The sequence below is a fragment of the Ylistrum balloti genome, unplaced genomic scaffold (assembly GCF_031769215.1).
Source record: "Ylistrum balloti isolate Yb309-2 unplaced genomic scaffold, AGI_CSIRO_Ybal_v1 Utg371012, whole genome shotgun sequence".
NCBI lineage: Eukaryota > Metazoa > Mollusca > Bivalvia > Pectinida > Pectinidae > Ylistrum > Ylistrum balloti.
The window spans coordinates 829,044-849,785 of record NW_026782563.1 but is presented as its reverse complement, the minus strand read 5'-3'; the positions used below and the strand labels follow the sequence as shown (position 1 = coordinate 849,785).

General features: G+C 33.5%; 1 protein-coding gene across 1 annotated transcript in view; it reads left to right on the top strand.

Moving 5' to 3' along the window:
- Positions 1 to 16,253, top strand: part of LOC132560091 (low-density lipoprotein receptor-like) — a 54,164-nt gene extending 37,911 nt beyond the window's left edge. The window contains exons 2-16 of the mRNA XM_060224746.1: positions 4,098 to 4,250; positions 4,391 to 4,504; positions 4,714 to 4,830; positions 4,959 to 5,201; positions 5,632 to 5,754; positions 5,879 to 6,007; positions 7,046 to 7,162; positions 7,411 to 7,545; positions 7,697 to 7,868; positions 8,096 to 8,323; positions 8,586 to 8,704; positions 8,901 to 9,182; positions 9,347 to 9,517; positions 12,324 to 12,745; positions 12,964 to 16,253. Coding sequence (XP_060080729.1) covers positions 4,098 to 4,250; positions 4,391 to 4,504; positions 4,714 to 4,830; positions 4,959 to 5,201; positions 5,632 to 5,754; positions 5,879 to 6,007; positions 7,046 to 7,162; positions 7,411 to 7,545; positions 7,697 to 7,868; positions 8,096 to 8,323; positions 8,586 to 8,704; positions 8,901 to 9,182; positions 9,347 to 9,517; positions 12,324 to 12,745; positions 12,964 to 12,999 — 2,561 coding nt within the window. The 3' untranslated portion in view covers positions 13,000 to 16,253. The remainder of the gene's footprint in view (positions 1 to 4,097; positions 4,251 to 4,390; positions 4,505 to 4,713; positions 4,831 to 4,958; positions 5,202 to 5,631; positions 5,755 to 5,878; positions 6,008 to 7,045; positions 7,163 to 7,410; positions 7,546 to 7,696; positions 7,869 to 8,095; positions 8,324 to 8,585; positions 8,705 to 8,900; positions 9,183 to 9,346; positions 9,518 to 12,323; positions 12,746 to 12,963) is intronic.
- The last annotated feature ends 4,489 nt before the right edge of the window (positions 16,254 to 20,742 follow it).

Genomic DNA, 20,742 nt, shown 5'->3' with positions numbered 1-20,742 from the left:
TTGATTTCCTAAAAAATATTAGGGGCCATTTAAACAATATTCTCTCTGATTATAACCTAAGAAATGTAATAACAGAACCTACTAGACTAACTGATAACTCATCTATTCTTCTTGACCCAATTATTGTAAGTGATAATGTAAATGTAACTTTTTCTGATGTAATTGAAATTGATCGTGCTATTAGTGACCATGATGCTGTTTTTGCTATTATCAGTATACCTGTCAAAATTAGACATAGTTTTAAGAGAAAAGTATGGCTATATAACCAATGTAACATTGATGAACTCAAAACAATGTTCGCTAGCATCCCTTGGAATGATGTCCTTAACAACATATCTGATGTAAATGAAATGTGTTCATCTTTTACTGAGAAATTTTTTGAGGTTATAGTAAAGTGTATACCATCTAAAGAAATATTAGTACGGGAAGGGGACAAACCATGGATGAATGGGATCATCAGAAACAATATAAGGAAAAGGGAAAGATTAAAAAAGATAATGTTTAATAACAATACTGAAACAAATAGAAATAAATACAAACATATTAGAAATAAAATAAACAACATGGTTAAACGAGCTAAAGAAATTTTTTATGAAAATATAGATTCAACTATTGATAATAGCAAAAACAACCCTAAGGCATATTGGAAACTTCTTCGCAATATTTTAAAAGTTAGTAAACATACTGACATATCCCCACTTTTAGACAATAATACTAATGAAATTATATATGATAACAACAGTAAATGTGAATTATTGAATAATTATTTCAGTTCTGTTTGTACATTATTAGAAACTGACCTTGATAAAGCTTTACCCTTTTTTGAGAGGCGAACTGATTCAGTCTTAAATGAAATAATATTACTACCTAAAGAAATTGAAGACATCGTCAATATACTTGATACAAACAAAGCATCAGGACCCGACGGTATTAGTCACAAAATGCTAAAGTTACTATCTACTGAAATTTCTGTACCATTATCTATCATTTTCAATTATTCCTTATCATCTGGTATATATCCAAATGGCTGGAAAATTGCCCATGTTATGCCCGTATTTAAAGCTAATGATCCAAGTATTGTTTCAAACTATAGGCCTATTTCATTGTTAAGTTGCTTGGGTAAGCTATTTGAGCGTGTTGTTTATAAACACATATACAATCATTTAGTACAAAATGATCTTATCTATAAGTACCAATCAGGTTTCTTACCCAACCATTCTACAACCCATCAACTCATTGAATTATATCACTCAATAATTACTTCTCTGGAAAAATATGAGCATACTGTTTTGATTTTTTGTGATTTCTCGAAGGCCTTTGACCGAGTGTGGCATAAAGGTCTTCTACACAAACTAGAGAAATATGGCATTTGTGGAAAACTTCTTCTCTGGATACGTAACTATCTCTATGAAAGAAAACAGGCAGTTTTTATAAAAGATGCACTTTCTTCATACAAACCTATAAATGCCGGTGTACCCCAAGGTTCAGTCCTTGGGCCACTCTTCTTCTTAATGTACATAAATGATATTTCTTGCGAACTTATCTCCCTGTCTAGACTTTTCGCTGATGATACATCCCTCTCTTATTCCTCTAGTAATTTAAATCAAATTGAATCCGCAGCAAGATCTGATCTCCGAAAACTTGAAACTTGGTCTAAAGATTGGCTGATGTCCTTCAATCCCATAAAAACCGAAGCCCTTATCATTTCAAATCTTCAACTTCCTTTTGTCCCCTCATTCATTTTCGACAACATACCTATCAAAATTACCAATCAGCATAAACACTTAGGTGTTATTATTTCTAACGACGGTAAATGGAACCTACATGTAGATTATATTGTTAGTAAAATCTCAAAATATATTGCAACCCTACGTAAATTAAAACTCATATTGAATAGACATAATTTAGAGAAATTATTCTTAACTTATATCCGACCACTTCTTGAATATGCATGTGAGGTATGGGGCAACTGTAGTGAAACAAATTCCCTGTCATTAGAAAAAATCCAATTAGAAGCTGCCAGAATAGTCACAGGTTTACCTATTTACACAAAAATAGATTTTCTATATAGAGAAACAGGATGGTTACCTCTTTCAAAAAGAAGAGAAGCCAGGAAGCTCTCCCTCTTTTACTCGATAGTTAACAACTTGGCACCTGATTTCCTTATTGATTTATTACCTGATATTGTTGGTAACTTAGTCCCCTATAATTTAAGACGAGCCCATTTAATGAGAGATCAACAATTCCGTTTACAAATATCTCATAATTCTTTTTTTCCTTCTGCAACTAATCTTTGGAACAACCTGAACAACGATATTAGAAATTCACCCACTTTAAATTCTTTCAAGCTAAATCTTCAAAAATCTATGTCTGTGAATAGTACTCTCCACAAGCAATTTATTAGTTATGGCTCCAGAAAATTAAATATCATCCACTGTCGTCTCCGAAACCGTGCAAGTCCACTCAATTATGATCTTTTTAGGGCTAATCTTGTAAATTCACCAGAGTGTCAATGTGGGCACCCCTGTGAAGATTCTTATCATCTTTTTTTTAATTGTCCTTTATATGCTGATCAACGTAGAGCACTATACCAAGAATTAATATGGTATGACGGTATTGTTAATGTAAATATTCTTTGCAATGGTGACTCTAATATCTCTGTGGATGATAACCTTAGAATGGCCAAATCGGTCCAAACATTCCTAGGAAGGTCAGGAAGATTCACTTAAATTCTCTCTCCTCTCTCTCTCTCTCTCTCCCCCCCCCCCCCCCCCCCCCCCCCCCCCCCCCTTTTTTTTTTTTTTTTCTCTCTCCCATTCTACATCCCTCTTTCTATTTCTCTTTCCCTATGCCATACCCTGTTCTTATTTCTCTGTCTCTTTCTTTATTCTTTGTCCACTTATACATTTTACATAAAAATGACTATTATAATAGTTTCATGTCACCACGTGATCATATTTATGTAAATGTTTATGTGTATGTTGTAGGAGAAGTCATTCATAAGTTGGTAAAACTTACTGACTAATCCTATTGTCAATGTCATTGTCAATAAAATATGTTTGCGAGGGGTCGATTTTTTAAAATCTGGAGTTGCTTGCCTTGTGTATTTTTAATGACCGTGGACCTCGGATTTGTCAACCGGCTCATAAACTTGAATTCTGCTGATATTTCGTTTAAATAACGTCAGTCATGAGTGCTAAAACAAAAATCAATGTTTAAAAAATAATATCCTGGCCTCGAGTGCCTGTGGTGTTAATGAGACTTGTGATATCAACATGCATTTTGAAGATTTGTTGAGTGTAACAATTAATGAATTTCCTGCTAAAAACTTAATATATTTGAATCCTGTTCTAAGCATAGAAAGTAGAACTGGGGCCATACTGTGCTCCAAGCTGCAACACGCGTCAGCGTGTATGGAATTTGAATTGCAATAACATGCAACTGTATGACTCATATTGAGGTTATAAGTGGCTTGTAGCTAAAATGAGCCCGGAGAGTATCACAATGTGACACGTTCATGTAAAAAATTATTTTCATATATATATAAAAAGAAACGATCCTCCATCCAGATTGGAATATTACATAATTTGTAAAACATCAAGCAGTTGAACAATATTGATGTGTCCAATATGATATAATAATGAGAACACTTGCAAGTGAAACGTCAATTACCAGATTAATTTAGAAGTAAATGAAATATGGAATTAGTATACCAATTATTGATGCCTAAATTGAAATTTAATCCATAGTCTAGCAGAGGGACAAAGGTACAGAACTGACCTAGAACACATTTCTTATCTCAAAACAGCACAGAATAAATGTAATTTAACAAAAACATGGAATAATTGCTTTAAAAAAACTAATATACACATTCAAAGTCTTAAAAGACATATTTATAGATACATTGTGAAAACTTGATTTGCGAACAAACTAAAGTATTTGGATGATTACAAATCGCCATCACTTGCTCACATATATTCAGCCATCATTGGTTATGAATGCAGTGTCACAAAAGTTATGAGCATAAAGCAATATTGAAGGGGACTAGCATTCCCCCATCAAAACAGTGTTGAGATTTTGTTATGAATCAATTTTAGTCTTAACCAACATATTTCCATTCACAGAGTACAGGGCATGCAAATCTGAAGAATTCAACTGTGGAAACAACACATTATGTATACCAATCAGCTGGAAATGTGACCAGGATGCAGACTGTCCAAACCAATTGGATGAAGCTAATGAAACTTGTGGTAAGTTTATAATTTGCTGATTTTTAATTAATTTGAAATTGCTTCAAATTTTACTTTACAGAAGTTTTAACATCTTTAGCAAAATATGTTTTGGAATGATCAATTAATCATACTTCATTTAAATTAATTTTCTTCCTTAGCAAATCCATGTAAAGATGACGAGTTCAGCTGTGGTGATGGGAAATGCATTCCAAGCTTGTGGTTGTGTGATGAAATGAATGACTGTTCCGATGGCAGAGATGAACAAAGCTGTTGTAAGTGTCTACAATTTTTTATATTAATTTTCAAATGGTTGCCTACTTTGGGCAGGGTAGGGGGAAAATGAAAATGAGGGAAATCTCCATATATCTTAGAACTTAAATCGACTATTTAAAGTAAATAAATTTCTTATTAGCTAAGTAATATAACATAACGTTTGTTTTGGTAAACATGCCGCTTGAGTAATGAAGGTTTTTTTTTCCAGCAGCTAAGACCTGTTCTAGTTCAGAGTTTCAATGTGAAGATCACCAATGTGTTGCTAAAACCTGGCGGTGTGATGGCGATACTGACTGCCGTGATGGAAGTGATGAAGTTGATTGCAGTAAGTTGCTTTAGATATATTCATGAAAATGTGTTATATGCTTTGTTCTTTTGATGTTTCAATAATAAAAAGTATAAACATTTGTTGTAAACAGATTTTTGCATCTCGCATTTTGATTTCAATTTCAGATCCAATTGAAGAATGTACTGGAGATCATTTCAGGTGCAACAATTCTCAGTGTCTACCTGCAAACTGGCATTGCGATGGAGACCATGATTGTGATGATCACAGTGATGAGTTCCGTTGTGTAACCACAGTACCTCAATGTGAAAGTGAAGAGTGGAGTTGTGCTACTTCTGACCAGTGTATTCACCTGTCCTGGCGTTGTGATGGTGACAATGATTGTTTTGACGAGTCTGATGAAGTTAACTGTAAGTTAAACATTTCTGTTTGTCATAAACTGATAATCATAATGTGAATTTTAGTGGATTCTTAAAGATTATAAAAACTTTTATGAACCTTGTAATTTCGTATTATATTTGAACAATGTTTAACTGGATCACTCACTACTTGTTAATATTACAAGGCATGCAGATTTATCAATTTGTGCCCTTGTAATGCTTTATCTAAAGTTTGAATCAGGGCCAATTTGATATGACCTATCAGATCATGTTTCATGAAGCCCCATTTCTATTCTTTACTAAAAAAAAGCATGCTCCATTACCAATCTTATTAGTGAAATGTGAGTGAATAATTACTGTACATTTTGTATTATATTTTAATCCTATAAATAAGGAACTTGTATTATTTCAGTGTCTTGGAAGGACAATTTCCAACATTGTGCATATTATTTTGTTTCAGGTACCCACACTTGTGCCAGTAACGAATTCAAATGTAAGAACAATCAGTGCATCAACGACGTGTTGAGGTGTGATGGAGAAATTGAATGTGCTGATGCTTCTGATGAAGCACACTGTCCAATCAGTAAGTTTCTTTGTTACTTAGAGGCATTTTATTTTGTGTTGAGTAAATACCAATTTAACTGGAAACCCTTTGACAGACTGTTTCATATTTCTGAAAACTAAGACAACTTCATTGCCCTTTTCAGATTGCAACAATAGAACTGAATTTGCCTGTCAGACAGAAGACGGTTTTCATTGTATTCCTGCTGAGAAAGAGTGTGATGGATTGAAGGACTGCTTGAATGATGAAGGAGATGTCTGCGTTAATACAACAGGTGCAGATGAGTTCCGTTATACTGTTAAAGATTTGTAGTCTATAGGGAAGTCTATGCAGAACATGCCACCTTGCTCAAGAACTCCCAAAATTTATAATGATATATGTTCATGGCCAAGTTTGCTGTCTTTCCTATCTGTGGTATCATATTTTACTGAAATTAGATTTATGTACCCCTGAAAATTAAAAATCTAAATTCTTGGGTTTGGATAGATGTTTTGATAAGTATCCAATCTGATGCAGTATCAAATTTATCTTGTATTGTTTTGAGTGAAATACTGTTGATCTGAATTTGCCATTGCTCTAAATTGTTGGTATATGTTTAGGTCTTGTTTTTAGTACTTTTAAATTTTGCTGCTAAAATTACAAATGAAGATGTACAAAACAAGCACGATTTATACATGTACAAGAATAAAAGTACTTATTATCATTTTTTAATGCTTCTGTAAGAAGATACAACAGAATCATATGGTAGGTGTATAGAAAATTAGATATCCCCTCTCATATTAGAATAGTAGATGTTGTGGAGGGAATTTCAGAAATTTGATTTTTTTTTAGTATTGAACTTTATTTTGTTTAAGAAAAACTTAAATGTTGAGATATTTTCAATGTTTACCCATTTTTTGTGTTTTTATTTTTAGTACACATGTAATAAGTACTAGTTTTTTAGTCTTTTCAATCCAATGCCTATATTGATGTTGTTGTTGACCCAGTATGATGAAGAATTGCCACATATTTTGTTTCATTTGCATTGATCTTTTGGCCTTGTGAGGTTGCATGATCTAAGATGGATAACATATGTTTCTCTTTTAAATGTCATAAAAACTTTCAAGGATTTAAAGTAGGGATTTGTTAAATATTTTGTGAATGTTATGGTTTTCACAAGCGTTATTTTGATATATTTATATCAAGCATACAAAGTACATTTACACACCTACTGACTGACAAGACCACAAGTCTCGCAGGACACAGATTGTAAATTTGGCTTCAATATTTGCCAAGACTATGTCTATAAATATTAAATCTTTCATTTCCCTAGATCCATGTCTGGAACACAATGGTGGATGTGCTCAAAAGTGTGTCAGAATATTTCGGAATAGGCACCGCTGTGAATGTTTTGAAGGATATAGACTAGTAGGACAAAACACCTGTGAAGGTAATCTTAAGCAGTAAATGCAACAAGTTAGTGCCCAGAAAAATAAATGCTTTTGAATTTTATAAGATTTGAAATTATAAATTTCTTAAAACAAAAATTACAACGGGGAAAAAAATCAACATAATATGGCTGATCTCTTATGTTATTGATGCAAGATAAATCGTTTGTGATTGTATGTCATTTTAAAGTAATTTGATTAATTAGTATTGAAGTAATAGTGTTGAAATGTTGTTATGTGTGATTTTTAGATATAAATGAGTGTGCTCCTGAAGATGGAAAACAGAAGGTGTGTTCCCAGGGTTGCCAAAACCGCAAAGGAGGGTACAAGTGTAGTTGTGTAGAGGGATACACTCTAGATCTCAATGGATTTTGTAAAGTAAATGGTAAGCATTAAAACTACATATGATCACATATTTTAAATTTGGTTATTCACATAAATGAGCATGAATCCATTCTCTGTTTTCTTAAATATTTATAATGTCTTGTAATGTACATGAACATAGGTTTGATTTTAAACATTTCAATAATTCACAGGCGTACGTCCCCATCTGTTAGTGGCCAACCGCTTCGACATTCGTACATTGCAAGTTGATACCTGGTGGGAGCAGACTGTCCTTGAAGACTTAACTAGTGCTGTGGCTGTGGACTTTGACTACAATGATGGATATCTCTTTTGGACAGATATCACCAAGGAACAAATCTTTCGGTAAATTTCAGCACTTCATATTTTAAGATTGAACAATATTTTCTTTAATGTCTTTGTTTATAAGGGCCATTAAGATCCATTTCAATTTTCAAGGCAATGATGTCCATTCAGATCTTACACTAAATATGTTAATTTACTCTAGATATGTTAATTTACTACATTGAATTTTTGGATAATATTAAGGAGTTATTTTACTGTTATTTAAAATGTCTGTGTTTCTCTTACAGTGCCAGGAAAATGGCTAATGGTTCTGCTGTTGATGAAAAAGTTATTGTTTCAAACAACGTAAAGACCCCAGATGGCATTGCGGTGGACTGGCTCTACAATCATGTTTATTGGACTGATGCCACATTTGACAAAATTGAAGTAATGAACTATGATGGCAAGCTGCGTAGAAACCTGGTCACAGAAGGTCTTGATGAACCACGAGCCATTGTTGTTGACCCATTACAAGGGTGAGTTCAGATTTGAACCCAAAATGTTTCCTTTTTCTGCAAAATTTTCTGTTGTTGTTGCGACAATATGATTTAATCAGTTAATATTGTTTCAATTTTCATTGTAAGCATCACTATATCAATTCATCACATGATGGTTTTCTCTAAAAGAAGATTGAAAAAGTGTAAAAACAGCACAAAGGGACAATCTAAACAAGTTCATTCAAGCGTTGGAAGGACAAAAGCAACAACCAAATTATGATTTTTGCGCTGTTACATTTAGATGGATGTACTGGACTGACTGGGGAAAGAAGCCTATGATTTCTCGTTGTGGACTTAATGGCAAACATCGGAGTGTTATTGTTGAGCAAGGAATTGAGTGGCCAAATGGTCTTACAATAGGTAAGTATTTAAATGTTGATTTCTTTTTGACACAATATTAGAGAAATTACATGATTTTGAAGTTGTTAAATCCAATAACATCTTCCAAATACTACAGTACATTATAAAATTTATATTCAGGAAGTTTTGTTACTGCCTTCATGAACAGATTTAGATGTAATGATTTTACCATCATTTGCCTATGTGGTATTTTCAGATTATGTTGATCAGCGTCTGTTCTGGGTAGATGCCAAATTAAAGATGATCAGATCTGTAGATACCAATGGTGGGTCTGGTTATACAGTTCTTCATGATGCTCAAAGTATCATCCATCCATTTGCCATCACCGTATTTGAGGATGACTTGTATTGGACCGACTGGAAGGCAGAATCTATCCGTACAGTTAACAAATTCAGAGGGGATGGTTACCAACAAGTCGCTATTGGTCTTCATTCTCCAATGGACATTCACTTCTACCATGAAAATGTACAGAAAAATGGTGAGTTTTGTCAGAATATTGAATTTCTGTAGTACTCCATGAAGTTGCCTTATTCTTGTTTTCATTTCTGTGAAAAACATAAATCTAAGCAACATACTTTTTAGTCATTTCATGACCAAAATTTTTTATATAACGCTAAAGATCTTTCATGATTTTTTTCTCAGGCATCAACCATTGTGGCACCAACAATGGACAGTGCAGTGATTTCTGCTTTCCTACCCCTCAAGGAAGCAGTGTGCCAAATGATTCAGACAAGGCAAATGGATTCAGTTGTGGCTGTCGCAATCATTACAAACTTAGTGCTGACCAAAAGACGTGTGTAGAAGATATTGTTGGTAAGTACAAGAGATGGATTTGTTACTAATTCAGTATTTGTAGATGCTTGCTGGTATTTACTCAAGAAATTACTTTAACCAACTTTGATCAATTACGACAAAGTTTGCAGCTTGCTTGTATTGAAATTTGTGCTTTGATACAAATAAATGTCATTACTTGAAGATTTAATTGCAAAATCTTGGTATTTGTTCTCTGGTTAATTTAGCTGCAAGGTTTGTTGGTCATTGAGTTTGTTATAACATTTGAAAGTGGTGTGCATTTTTCAAGATCATATGAACTTTTAGAAGGGAATGTGAATGAAGGGTCATGTGTATACAAAACGCATGTTTTGACAATGTATAAAAAAATATTTTATTCAATATTTATTTAAATGAAACGAGACGCATGAAAAAGTTCATGAGATCACTTATTTCTTTTATATGGACTTGTTTAAAAGCGAAGATTCAAATTTTGAAATGCTTACTGAGTAAAAAGAGGTACTTGATTGGCCAGTCAGGATAAAAATGCAAAAACCTTTTGGTATTGGATAATTGATGCTCCATAAGGCATTTCATAGTGGCTCTACCATATTGCTTTTCTGGAGTCCACTGTCAAGTTTTAATCAAAGCCTCATTACCTGGTATTACTCTCTCGACACCATATACAAGGTTACAATTTTAAATACATTTTTATTAATAACAAAATACAGCATTATTGTTTCATCAGTATAAATTCGAATCTTGGCTATGTTGGGATTCCTGTATATACCTTTGTAGTTTTTAGTGCTAGTTTTTGTGAACTTCAGAAAGCTTGTGCTCCTGATTGCTAAGGTTTTGTTGGGATTTTCCTATAGCTCTTTGAAAGCTAATGCATTGGAATTTTTTTGCTTCATTATAATAGATTTAAAAGGACATTCATAAAGTCTGAAAGGTACTTGGTGCCTGTAAACATAAATTCAATTTGTATCTCTAGAGCTTTGGGAAAAAATTTACATGTAAACAATTTGTATATTGAAGATATCATTAGTTACTGGTACATAAAATATTTTCATTGTCCACAGCAACACTCGAAAGTCAAATGGTGAAATTTATGATCAAAGCACACTTGCATAGATAGAAGTTTCAGAATAGAATAGTATATACTATAAAAAAAATCAGTTGTAACTGCATGAATGTCCATTTAAACACGAAATTGGCAAATTAAATTCCTCTGTTCTTTTCATTAATGTTTCAGTAATAAAATGCATCCTTCATTGATGATTATTCCATCACATTTCGTTTGGTGGAACATTTTGGATATAAAGGCAGACATTAAAAAGAATATCATTTTAAACAATCTACATTTAAAGTCTTGCTTTTAAATCATGTTTATTTTGCAAACCTATGTCAAGCTAGAATTGAAACTTTGTCAAGATATGGAAAAAATTGGAATTAAAAGATGAAGGATGTGTCTTTCCTTGCTGAAATGTAACATGCTAACCTGGTAACGGCATGCCGTTTTGTTTCACAGACATATCAACCCCTACTCCATCACCCATACCTTCAACTAGTACTAAGAACACAACCTCTAGTGCTACTGAATCACCTAATAAAGTTCCTGTGTCAGATGGTAAGGACCACTTCAGTGACAAAATGAAATTTTGATTTCAAGAAATAGTAATGTGGTTCTTGGTTTAGTCTTTGCCTACTCCTGATTCATGTGGTTTTGATTGAAAGTTGGATGTTATTAAACCGGACAATGTGATGGATTCATACAAACTGCATAGGAAGTTAGCTGATCCATCATAATGTTTTCCAAATTTCATATCAGAATTTACTTGGCAACTTTACCAATGGCTGCATTTGCTTAATTTGATAATTAATACTGATTAAAGCATGCTTTAATAATATTTCTAATGTGGACGAAGAATCCAGTTTCAAGTTTTGAAGTTTATACCTTATTGAGCACTCTGCATGGAGAGCTTGCAAGCAAGATCTTTTGGATATTTTATAGTCTTTCAGTATGTTTCATGATATATAAATATGAAATTATTTAAACATTACCCTGCATGTCTTCATGATATTTATTAGGCAGCATTGCTAGAAAATCAAACATCAACCACGAAAAATGTGTTCTTTTTCTTTACTTGATGTAGATGTTACTTTTTCCTCCTAAAGATAAAATCAAACCTGTCAAGAGTGAACAACTTTTTTATAGGAGACACACTTCTAGATCCTCCCAATGTATTCTGTATAATGCCTATTAAATTAGCAGACACTTTTTAAATGCAGACATTATTGTTCCTTGAATAGTGATCATTAGCCATTTATGAATTTCTTTAATCAGTACAAGTTATCTTCCATTCACTAATTCCTGGGTTAAGGATTCAGGATAACTGATTGTAACAACAAATCTAGCTGAGGAAAAATTTGATAGTTAATGATATGATAATGAGAATGATAAAATGACAGAATTACATACTCAACAATCTAAAGACAAATTTTGCTAAGACCCATTGCTGCTTTTTATATAAACATGCTTGACTCTACTTTTGTCTTTATCTTCTCTTGTTTCAGAATTTGTATTTAAATGAGAAATTTGTGTAAACTTAGTTGTATAATTTATTTCGTGAACATAGGAGTGCACAGTAAAATTTTCTCAAATTTGACTTTAAAACATAATCACCGTTAAATGCATGCTGGAAATGGGAATTGCTAGATGTTAATTTAAAATCACTGCATCAATGCATGTTGTAAATTACAGCAATGATATAATGATTTAACAACAACAAAAAATAAGAATAGTATAATCATGGAATGACATTTCTGTATTCTTCTTTTTCAATAGTTACTACTTCTAAACCAAAAGCTACAACTGCCAAACCTACTACTGCAAATCCCAAGCCAACCACTGGAAAGCCTGTTGTTACTGTTCAAACAACTGCTGTTCCGGAGGTCACCACCCAAGAGGGCTACACTGTTATTGCTCCTACCTCTCGTACAGTCAACAACACTGACACTGGCACACCTTTTGTACACAATTCCAAGAAAGTGGGAGTCATTGCTGGTGTTGTCGTAGGCGTGGTAGCAGTCATCTTCATTGTCATCGCAGCTGTTGGCTACGTTTTCTACAAGCGATACACGAACAGGAATATCAAGAGTATGAACTTCGACAATCCAGTCTACAGAAAAACAACAGAGGACCACCAATTCATTATTCCATATGGCAACCGAGATAATCAAAATAGGAGAGACAACAGTAATAACCCGGTAAGGATTCCCTTCGATACAATTTACTGTGCAGATTCTAAAACCTTAATATGATGATTAATATTAGGCATGTCAAATGTTTTCCTTCATCATAAAAGCTCGTCTTATAAAGAAATAATTCAATTTCAAATGGTAATCATGTATTTTTAAAATTTTCCTCTTCAGGAAACAAGTTTGCTTATTTTAAAAAGTATTTATTCATTGATGTTCTCTTTCAGGCATTACAACCTTTAACAAAACATCCCGAGGTATAATGAAAGGACAGAAATAGGAAAAACAAGTTTAATATGTGATCAAATTGGTTACACATGGGATCGTTGCTCCATGGCAGTTCCAAAACAGTAATTATGGAATGGGTTCCACAAAGTCCGATAAATATCTGAAAAGTGGCTTTTCATCTGTTCACTCTTTCTTCAAGGCAGCTATTTCCGATGCAAAGAATTGCATGTCAGTTCCATGAACTGGTATTCCGAACAAAAATGCTACTTGAATGAACAAATCAGAGAAAAATGAAAGTGGGAGACAACGCCCACTTCAGCTGTGGCTGATCCAAGTATTTCCTAAAGAAATGCAGTATGCCACAAAACTACGGTGCTGTGACCGATTGCTAATCAGGAAATCTGCAACTGTTCCACATGAAGAAGAACTTGTGTGGGCAGACTGTGGATTAGATGTCATCGGGGCAAACATCAAGACAACTGAGTGATGCTCGCCTGTCCTTGAAATTGGGCAGGACAAAAATGATCTGAACCACGATAAGGTGTTGATCTTAATATCATGAGTCTGTGGTTTAAAGTCGTAAGCATTTAAGTTGGATGCCGAATCTGAAATGTATTCCTTTTTTCTTTCCTCTGAAGAATTTCTCAACTACTTCAGCTTAACTATATTCTGTTAAATTTTGTTTGATAGAATTGATAGAAGTACAGTTTTGTTCAGTCAGTTAAAACTTATCTGGACATTGCAGATTTTTTTCCTCTCTCGATCTGGCTTGGTTATTAAACAATAGATCTGATTCAATATTTATATAAAAATCAAACAAAAAAATCTATCCATGCTTGTCTTTTGACAATTACTTTCTTTATGAATGCTTTTCCTGTCTTTTTAAAAATTTCTTTCAGTGGTTTATTTTTCTCATTCTATTTGCCATTTCTTTGCTAAGCAGTTATTAAAGTTAATCATCTCAATATCATATTTAGAATGGAATTTAAAAGAAATTATATTAAATGTGATACATGTTGAAACGTACGACACATTTCAGTCCCCACCATTTTTTAGCACTAATTTTACCCACCATGATAATGTTTCTGAAAAATCCTGAGTGCTTTAGTATTTCACTAGGTGCATTCCTTGTTTAGAGGGATACTCTTTATTTCTCCTTTTCTCGACATGTACTTGTGACCTTTTTTGTTGATTGTTCTGTAGTGTATGTGGAGATTTATATTTGTGTTACACATTGTTATTTATTCTGGTTACAAAGAATGTGTTTGACTTTATTTTGTGCAATTATGAAAAGTTAATTTCTTGTCATATTTATTTAAATCACTGTATAATGGGTTTTTTTCAGTTTTGATCATACAAAAGCTATCAAAGTGTTAAATATAAAAGTGCTTAATTGTTTTATTTTTCTTGTCAATTGGTAGTGCTAAAAGGGAATATCTGAAATTTTTTACATGTATTTCCTTGTTTTGACAACGTTTCTCATTTTAAACAACTCATTTTCAGCAAAGTAGATTTTTTTTTCTCAACTGATTTAGCATATTATGCCAAGTGCTTTGCTTATTTGTGTCTGTGAATAAATGTGTATGTATATATATATATATATTGATGTAAATCAGAGTTACGTTTGAGAGAATGTAAGATTTTTCGAAGTATGGATTTGGAATAAATGCTTTAGTCTCTGAGAGAGACAAAATACAAGTCTGTGATTAGTTGTAAAACTCGGATTGAAATTGTAGTGCTCATTTTGTCAAATTTGGGTTGTGCAGTTTCAATAATAGGTATTTAATATTTGTATGAATGGTTGCACTATATTCTTAGTGCTCTGTTGATCTGGTTTGAGTTGGTATGTGTAGTATATCAAGAAAGTGGATCTGAAAGCTCTTTGTGGTACATATCATGATTGCCTGTTAAGGAGATGGAAAGCGAAACTGCTCTATAATGAATCTTAAGTGTTCAAATAATTAGTCTTCGTTTGTATCCACTGGATGTTCTCTGCTACGGAAGTTTGCACAATATGCAGATTCTGTAGAGGTACATTGTGAGGTGATTCTTAGTATCACAACATATTTATTATGATTAATGCTCAGTGCCAAACACACCAGTAGAAAGAGGAGACAAGTTTGTGTATAAGTGTATCGAGTATGTTTTAAGCTTGTGTGGCTTCGATGTTTGAAGTATGTCTTGGAATATGTCCATATGAACACATTCAGCAGTATTGAATGTTGGTATAGCCAGTTTCTTGATGTAAGCTGGGCTCAAAAGTGTAAGAATTTTATATTTAGTCAATAGCTGTAAAAAATGTTGTTGTATAGATGTATATAAACGAGTACATGCGTTGAACACTTTGTAATATAATTGCAGTAGCTTAGGTGTAAATAATTAGCTTGAGAAAGTATCAAAAGTCGCTTTGTAAATTTGCTTGTATATAGTCTGAATGTTGTTAAAAGTTGTTTCAAATGCTAAGGAACGGAAAATTATAAATGATGGAGTGATTGTTGAAGGGGAAGTATAATCCTGTAATCATGGACTGAATGATTGTTTCATTGTTTTCATCAGATATACAAGTGTGTACATAAGGGTGCTAGACAGTTGGATTGTGTGTGTGATGACATCATTCCTTCTAATGTGTTACCAGTTAGCTTGCCTTTTTTCCTGTGTCACAGTCAATATTGGATTTGTTTTTCAAACATCAGTATAAACTGAAAGAAAAATCCATGCTCAAAGATCTTTGTTGTTTAAACAATTCATTTCTATTCTCTAGACATATCAGCACCATATTTAACTGCCTCTACAAAACAATACCATAATGCCTTAACCACATCCATTTTCTTTTTCCTAGTGAAACAGAAGGGTTTCTACAGCATTTCTGTCTCAACACTCCATTTATACAGACTGCCCTGTTTCCACTTGCGAATCTCGTGCATGATCACATAATTATCTCAAATAATATATTTACTAAATACATTCCATTTGTATCACGCATTGTACAGTTCATAGCCATTCCCATGCTTCTATCAACAGAGGAGGAACAGATTACATAACTAGATTGTTGTTCCAGTGGACAAGTGATGCTAATAAAACAGTAGAAGGTTTAATGTCGTCAGTTGAGAGAAGAGAGCAAGTGTTTGGTTGTCTACATGATAAAAATTTCATCCATTGTGATAGAGAAAGGATCATGGATGTATTTATAGGTAAAAATGATGAGCATAAATGCTGATTGAATGTTGGATGTTGCTTGAAATACATGATGTACTTCAATCGACATAAAATAAAATATAAAGAAAGAAAAGAAGAGTTTTGTGATATTTTTGTTCATATTCTTGTTAATTACATGCGAATTGCTCGGACTGAATTTCTTAAATCGATGATTAAAAGTATATTTGAACCTGATAGCAAAATTTTGGGGCAACATGTACATTAATTGTATTTAAATTTGAGCTTGAATTCAGAATTAACAAAATATCTGTAGAAATTGGAATAAAACTACAGGTTGTGCTATTTCACACGCTTAAGATCAAGTTTTCTTTTGAATTTCCACAAAGGGGTGGTTCTGATTTTTGGAAATTATCCAACTGTTGCACTAGGTTGTAATGTAACACCGTCTATAGACCTTATATGTATAGTGGCGTAAAGCATTATGGAATTTTACTGTTGGAAGCCGTGGAGGTCATAACCTACTTGATCCTTTTATAGTTTGTCCTCCTTGGGACACGTCTAACGAGCGATGTAGGTCACAACATGTGTTTTTAATTAGGAATTCTAATCGTCAGCCAATTCAGTTATGTCGATGTTGAGGGTTTCGTTCACGATTATTTTTGTTTACATAACACAACCGCTTGCGTTTTGTTTGTATTATTACCCCGGGTTTCCGCAAAGCCAGTTTATATAGTACTGTTACGATACTCAGACATAGGCCTAGAATATTAATGATGTGACGTCAACCGGTGGTACGATATGGCGGGCTAGGTTTCTAGATCCCCATTATTGAATGAATGGAATGTATACTAGACGAGGCTGCTACGTTACGATAAACGGAGGTGTGTCGCTATGCGTCAGTGAACACACAACGTTATACTACAAGGAGATTTGGAACAAAGCCAACTAAGAGACATTGAACACTATAGCCAAGCTTTTAAGCACGAAGAACCAAACAAGGGTTTTCGATGCTCAAGTGTTAATATATGCATTGCTGGTATGATTAATAAATAATAAAATTGGGCTGTTTTAATGACAGCGACGACCAAACAGATGACTCTTAAGATAATGTGGAGTCTTGGTCTCTTCTAAAATAGATTTTACAACTGAGAGTGCCCAATGAGTTATATGTACCAGTCACTTCCTGAAGACGTTTTGGTGCGTGTTTATTTCATAAACTTGTATTCCATTTCAACATATATGTACTGCGATTTTTTTCACTGTATAACGAAGTGCACTGTCATGATGGCGATGTCTCCGCGTGCAGACGGAAGATGTTGCGTAACAGATGAAATGTAACACATCAGCTCACCAACGCTTCATGTTCTTGCACGTACCAATGCATTTAAATAAAGTACATGGAAAAGTCTAGAAATCTCTCAAGTATCTTCATTGTCAAGCTCGGTCGATTAAATATCAATTTGAGCATATTGCTCAGCTTTAGTACATGAACTCGCGTTTGAGATTTTAAATATCATTATTTGGCAGTTCTAATCCGCTGTCTCTGATTTGTTTGGAAAAAAAATCGATTTTTGTGATGACCATAGCTTGCCGCCAAATCACAACGTTCTTTGCCGCTTCAGAATACAATGACTGACAGTGCCCTCTGATTTCCACGAAGGAACATGTAGGATCTAGAAGATACAAGTATAAACAATAGCGGCCATTGAATGATAATTGGTTATTATATGAATGCCATCTCGATCACATGTAAATAACCATCATATTGACATCACTGACGTACTAACGGATCTGTTCACGAGCATTGAATGTTGGCGACTGTTCGACATATTTTTTAAAACACTCGAAAATTCAGAATGCCGATCCAAATTTAACATATTTTCATAAAGTAGTGAAACCGGTTTTCATTTAAGAAGTGAAGTTGCGGTCAGTTTAAAATAACTAACAATTCATTTGTGTAGATTTATGTGGAAACCGATGTAGGTAAACTTTTCAATGTGAATAAATATAGTATATATATATATCATGTGGTTTAGACACGGACTTGTCCTTGTCACAGACTATATGCATCGAGTTAATTTGTGTACACAGTTTTTGAGAGTGATGACCCGAAAAATGGCTGTACATACATTATTTATGTAGGTCAATGACAAATAACAAATATAGACAAAGTTGCTCATCGAACAAACAAACTATAGGCACACATGAACATCAGGTGAGATATTAGTTCTACATTTCGACATCACTAGGTGTACGTGTGCTTAACCATCAAATTCACAAGACTTTGACAAAGTATGTTGCGAAATACTGTATAGGTGTGCTCGTAAATTACGAACCCAGTCTCAACGTTATCGTACATCAATGTCACGATACAAAAGAATTCGGAGAACTGCAGGATAATTTATAAATTTCTATATGACGTCAGTTCAATTGTGACGTCATAATATATCAAATATGCTTGATGTTTTATTACGTTTTTAGATAATAATGAAATTTAATCATTATTATACTTCTAATTTTAGTTTAATTCAAAGGAATTTTTGCCGGGAAAATATCAAATACTATTGTTATCCTGAAAAAAATGGCCAAATTTGACATCGTGTCGGTTAATATACCGAACTCGGAGTAATAAATCTAGTATCCACCTCAACTACCGTCAATGGTTTATCAATATTATAAACATTATAATGATTTGAAAGGTAAACAAAAAGATAATCATCATTACACAAATACAATTAACTCGTACAAATGATACATGATCGCCACTCATCGGCGGTAAACATCTGTAAACTAAACGAGGGTGTGTTTAAAACGACTCTGAGTATTGTTGTACTCCGTGCGGTATCTGATAAGCAATGTGATGCATTCATTCATAAAACACTGGGGGTCCTAGTATGTAGGAATACTTTTAAGTCATGGTATCTACGCGTTCACTAGGTGTACTGTCTCTATTACACCACACAGGTATGTTAAAATGTCTGTGGGTTTGCAGCCAAGTCTAGTCAGGTTAAATCAATTTAAAAACATTTCAAATTTTATTCTTTTTCAGAGCGGTTCACAAATAAAGAAGATTTTGACATTAAAAGTATGTTTATGAATTATTACAAATAAAACGATATATTAGGTTTTAATTTTCAGTGAACAATTTTAACGAAAGATCGAACATATACTTGATCAAAACCGCTTGTTAAGCTTAAAGCTCGACAAACTGATGTGGGTCGTTGAATACTAAAGCAGCTTGGCGCATTGAAAACTTCATTTTAAAAATAGGTTTCTATGATGTAATGAATAATTGCTTATTTTCAAAAAAAAAAAAGAAAGGAAAAACTCATCGTCACAATTTGGTAAAAGTTTCTGAAGAAATCAACGTAATGTTGATTTCCAGTAGATTTGATTTATTGGCTTTCTTTCTGTTCCAATCTGTGCACCTAGACCGCTGTTTAGAAACAGTGACGTGATCAATTTCATTACCGATTGCTGTGTAAATATCCTGATATCCTAGTACTGGGATGTGTTCAAGCACTTCCTAAAGTTCAGAACTCTCAAGTTTGGACAAAAAAAGAAAATAAAATCTTCCATGTGAAATAAGAAAATACCTTAAAGATCACCACAAGACCCGCCTATTTTCAAAACAAACACTCAAACAGAAGATTATGAATTGGAATAGTATTATTGGTTATCTAACACTTTTTAACATTTTAAAACACTTTTAACATATTATGTAAGCCCGATGTGCAGTGATGAGTGAAAATGCTGATATTTTATAACCTGGAATTGTACAAGGAAAGAAGGAAAACGATATGTCGTAGTTGATAAAAAAAATCATCAATCACAAAGAATATTGGAGAAAATGTGTTCATTTATTTTCATATTGTTGCAGTAGTAGAAGTAGGAGCTGTTTTTATTCTCCGTCTGTCAGCGCCACCATGATATTAATTTGGTTACCTATGTACTAGTTTGCCATGTAAAATATATTTATTACCTTTAATCACAATTAAACTTCACTATAACGCGTTTATTTAGTAGTGAAATTTAGTCAAATCTTGGACTTACAAACATCTGTGAGAAAATAAAGTCTGATAAACTACGACAGGTATGACGAAGTAGTGTGAAACCATGGATGATTCACACCCTTTCATGCCGGAAACTTAGTTTATGTAACATGAACACCTGCATCTTACATGTGCACAGGTCTACATATTTTACCTGTAAAAAATCCTAAGGTGTTCTGACTAATCGCAAAGCAGACTGTAAAAGTGGGACGAATCTTGACGTAGCCATGCATGTAGGTCGCAACGTCTGGTGCACATCCATAGTCTGTTGACATTTACTTATTTAACTCCACAGAGTGAATTGCATGTGTCCTTAATACGGCAGATTTAGGGACATGCAGTCGGAGACTGGATTATGGAGCATGAATAGTTCAAACAAGAAAATGTTTCTGCTCTGAATATGCGATTTTTTAACAGGAGTCCGGAAGGTTATACATAATATCGTATATAGCCCCGTGTGCATCACTGGTTTTGAATACATGTAGAATTCTACATAGGTTTAAGATTTGGATTTCAATATTTCTATTCATTTTTTTAAAAGATAAAATGGTTTCTCGTATGATAACAATG